This window comes from Morone saxatilis, unplaced genomic scaffold, assembly GCF_004916995.1.
Source record: "Morone saxatilis isolate NCDOM2014 unplaced genomic scaffold, NCSU_SB_2.0 Contig22, whole genome shotgun sequence".
Taxonomy (NCBI): Eukaryota; Metazoa; Chordata; class Actinopteri; family Moronidae; genus Morone; species Morone saxatilis.
Window position 1 is genome coordinate 9883583 of NW_023339785.1, and position 4571 is coordinate 9888153.

Here is a 4571-nt window from a genome sequence, read left to right on the forward strand (position 1 = left end):
GTGTGTGTGTCTCTGTGTGTTGTATCTGCACAGTTAACTATTGAAAAAGACAAGCTCAAAGAGGCTCAGAGACTCATCAGGGAATCTGAAGCCAAGGTGGGTGTCCTCTTTGCATGTGTGGCCCTTGACATAATCTCACATTTAATTACCTGCAAATCCGAGTGATTTATTAAATGAATTGGACTGCAGTGCTTCAAATCTTTTGTGGGAGAACTGATTATGGAACTGATCTTTTGTCCTCTCCGCTCCCTCGGCATGTGTGCATTCAATTCTAAAGCTATGTTTTGAATATCCTGTGTAATTCAAGTTATGTTTGATGTGAACTGACAAGCCAGTGCCTCTCATCTTTAATTTGCAGAAAATAATCTCAAACGGAAACATTTGATGTGTTTGGTAGAAATTAACACTGATTTAACACCATGCCTGATGCAATGTTTTGTCTCTTTAAATTGGTAATCCACAAAAAACAGATAGCATGCTTCGAAAAACCTATATATTTAAGAGTTTTACTCCATTAAGCTTAATAATACAACAGTTCGAAGCTATGGTAAACTCTGTAGTGTTGTTTAACTACGCACATTTCCTGCTTGTTTAATGCAATTTTCATAAGTAAACACTCTGTGATTGAATTCCTCTATCAGAGATGAGATTGGGGCATAGATTTAATCACATAGCATTCAGAGTTAATTACCTGCCATGCTGACCTCCCCATTGAGTCCAGAAGACTATGAATCCAAATTGGATGGGTTAGATTTCATATTAGCCTCGTCTTTTACTTCAGAGATCCAGATGTGCTCTGCAAAAGTAACATCGGCCAAAAATCATCAAAGAGATGCTGGCGAGGAACACCATATTAACACATGCTTGATGATATACATATTGGAAATGAATACATACCATAAAAATAATTGGAGAGGAGACCTTTGTGGGATCTTAAAACTCATAATTAATTCTAGGCTGTAAAATGTGTAATCTCTGTGTCTGTATAGATAGACATGTTTATTGTGTCCCACATAATCACTGCTACTTACATATTGTATTCATGCAATATTCTCCCTATACTATGTCCCTATGTTTGCAATTCGGACCCAGATACTGGTACAGAACATTTATGGGCTACTTAATTACAATGCAAAACAGCAAGTCTGATGTCGTCCCATATGAATTTAGTATGAAATTGCAATCTTTTAAGTCAAAATGCACAATTTACAACTTATGGATTTCTTTTTCTTGTATATTTGTTTTGGTATCTGAGGAAGAAGAACCCAGTCACAGTGGTATTGGATCCCAAGGGTTCTGTGAAATACTAGGCCTATTAATTTTGGATAGATCAGAGAGAGAGGGTGGAGAGAGAGAGATAAAGACTCGGAGGGCCCTTCAGTATGGAAACAACTGCACTCTAATTTAGCAGCTAATTTCCTTCCATTCTCTCATATTAATCTTAAAAGGGAGACCAGGTCACAAAGGGCTCAAGATTGACAGACATGTAATCATTGGATGTGGATTTTCACTCTGGGCGATCAGTGTAAGAAGCTCCTTTCAGAACACCTTTTTAATTTTGGCCCTAATAAACAATCCGCCGATGCCATTATCTAATGAAACACAGCGTAATGTCTTTAAATATGAAGCCAATCACATTTACGCACACAATCAAGTGACGGGGGGAGAAGCGCATATTGCGGAATTGGTTTTGGAAATGAGAAGTGCAAGTGGAAATGCTTTTTGGTGAGAGCCGGCATCTAATCAGCTTTAAAGATCAAACCCTGTCTGAGCTTTGGTGTCTGTAATTGTTGTATTTGCATAACTTTTTTTTTTTTTCTCTTAAACATTTTTCTATTGGCATTATCACAGACTATCACAGACTACCTGTGTATGGGGTATGTGTGATAGTGTAGACGTGTCAAGGGACTTTGTCTTATCAGTCTCAGGTCTAATTACATCCCTGTCTACTGTGTAATAGCCTGCCATTGTGAGGACTCGTGACGAAGACTGGATGGGAAAGCAACATCCTTATCTTTTGTAAATTAAAACAGTAGTCGATCACAGGTTCTTCTCCAACATTTTGCTGAGTATTTACAGATATGTCAACGGGGATAAATATACCTGAACACAATAACTCTTGGCCAATTCACAAATCTATATGAAGCATAATTTTGTTGAGTAGAATTAATTTATGTATCACTGGTCTAAATGTGACTTCTATGTACAGTGGGCAAATATAAACAAACCACAGCAGATCTTGCTTTCTGTGGCTATATGATTGATGATTATGGATTTATCTGATGACAACAATGATTTTGCATTGTTTATGACACAACTGCACACTTTGAGACATCAATTGATACTGTAACATAGTGGAAATATAAAAAAGAAATGCATAAATCCAAGTTTTAATTAAAAATGTTCCGATGCATCTGACATGATGTGAATATGAGCAGAGACGGAGTCATTGCTTTCTACAGTCACCAAGAGTTTCCTGTGTTACGCAAGCGTATTTTACTTTTGCCTCTGAAGTTCAGGGGGTATAAAATACACGATTGCCCTCCTCGGTGAAACTGAGATGCCATGCAAATATATTTTGTGTGGACATAGACTTAACCACAGTATCCAGACATTTTTCATAGTATGTATGCTATATCAAAATTTGTAATTACACAGTTGTGACCAGTGATGTATTTTCATGTCAGTCATTGCTATAAATACCAGTAAATATAGAAAAACATGAATTAAATAATAATTTAAAGTGTAGTAGCCTCTGAGTTTAAGTTCAGCTTTGAAAGTTCTCTCAACACATACCTGATGTCCTAATGTGGAAAGTGTAAAACCATAATTTAATACAATCACCAGTCTGTCCTTTACTAATGAGTCTGGGTGTCACAAAGAAGCACCAAAAAAACATGACAAAAAGTTTTTTCATTTAATTTAACTAGCTAAACTCATTAAATGTATCCATGTTTTCCTAATCAAGCAGCTGTGCAAGGACATGCTTAGAAAAAATTTGTGTAATTACACAATTATTATTCAAATAAGACAATATGACATTGACAATATCTGGTCAAATGATTAAAGAAAAAAAAAAGACCAAGAGTCAAAGATTTTGAAGCCGTTTTTTACAGATCTGTATATATCTGGAATAAAAAGTGTGTTTCCAACCACTTGGCAACACACCGACAAAAATTGTTGGTAAACTCATGATCATGATGGACATGCTCATGTTGTCTGAACGTACAAGCAACACAGCAAGGTCACACAGAAGCTAGTAGTCCCTGACATAAAACAATGCAGTAAGCTGGTCAACTGCTATTGACACACACACCCTGCTCCCTGCCCACAGTCAAAGTTCATGGCAAGTCACAAAGATATTGCAGTCGGGCAGGCGGCAAAAAGTTTTCCGCAGCAGTAAAATTCCTCTTCACTGGCAAAAAACAAAGTACATCTTATGGCTTCAGTGACATCAGATTGAGGCTTGTTAGATGTGTAGGCCATCATTAATATCTCTACCTTCTATTTTTTTTAGATTGCAGCAGGTCCAACTGCACCCGGAGCACCACCTCCACCACCCCTACCAGGGGGTGCAGCAGCTCCCCCTCCTCCTCCACCACCTCCTCCCCCACCTCCACCTGGTGGTTGTCCTCCACCTCCTCCTCCTCCTCCTCTCCCTGGCCATGCTTCCATTCCACCGCCACCTCCGCCCCTAGGTGGAGGACCTCCACCTCCGCCACCACCCCCTGGTTGTGGGCCCCCACCTCCCCCGCCTTTCTTTGGGGGCCCAGGTGGGCCTCCGCCTCCTCCTGCATTGCCTGTCATCAAGCTGCCTTATGGACTAGAGCCCAAGAAGACCTACAAGCCAGAAACTGTGATGAAGAGGGTCAACTGGACCAAGGTATGGAAACCTGAGCTTTGATTTACTGCAACATAGTGTATCATGTACTCTCATAGTATTGGTGATTTGTGAGGGAAATATTGTTCCACTATTCAAATGAAATTGTATGAAATCTCTTTACAATCATGCAAACATTTAGCTCTGGCTTTAGAGGGTTTTCGAACTAACCCTACACAATAAGGAGATGCAAAGTTTAAGATCCGAATCAAAAGGAGCTCTATTCAAATGCACTCTTAATCTAGTCAAACAACCGTTCAGCCACAGCCTACACTATTCCACACTCAGCCACCCATTTCAAAGGATACAACAGTAAATAATTTCCATTGCTCAAATGTCCCTGGATTTGCACATTCTTAGCATAATTGAATGAAGAGTGGGTTGTGTAACATTCCATTACATTTGAATACAATTTCAATGGGACATTTTCTTGCGTGTGGCCTCTATTTTACCATCATTAATTTATCCATTGACTCTGAGTTCTTAGCATTCATTTCATCTATTTGCCAATGTTTGTATGGCCTTGTGTTTTAGTCTTCAGTTACAGACAGCAATATTTTTACTGATCAAAACATCAGGCGACTTTATTATTAGCCATTAAAACCATGGACTTTTTTCCATGGTTTTAAATGGAGAAAGGAACTTTTAATATGATTATCAATCTCTTCACTAGGGCTGCAGCTATCGAATA

General features: G+C 38.8%; 1 protein-coding gene across 7 annotated transcripts in view; it reads left to right on the forward strand.

Annotated features, from left to right (window-relative positions):
* Positions 1–4571, forward strand: part of diaph2 (diaphanous-related formin 2) — a 354389-nt gene that overhangs the window by 128684 nt on the left and 221134 nt on the right. For 6 of the 7 annotated variants that reach the window (XM_035669470.1, XM_035669472.1, XM_035669476.1 and 3 more), the window contains 2 exons: positions 34–96; positions 3518–3883. In XM_035669470.1, coding sequence (XP_035525363.1) covers positions 34–96; positions 3518–3883 — 429 coding nt within the window. The remainder of the gene's footprint in view (positions 1–33; positions 97–3517; positions 3884–4571) is intronic. The other variant, XM_035669475.1, reaches the window with a different exon arrangement.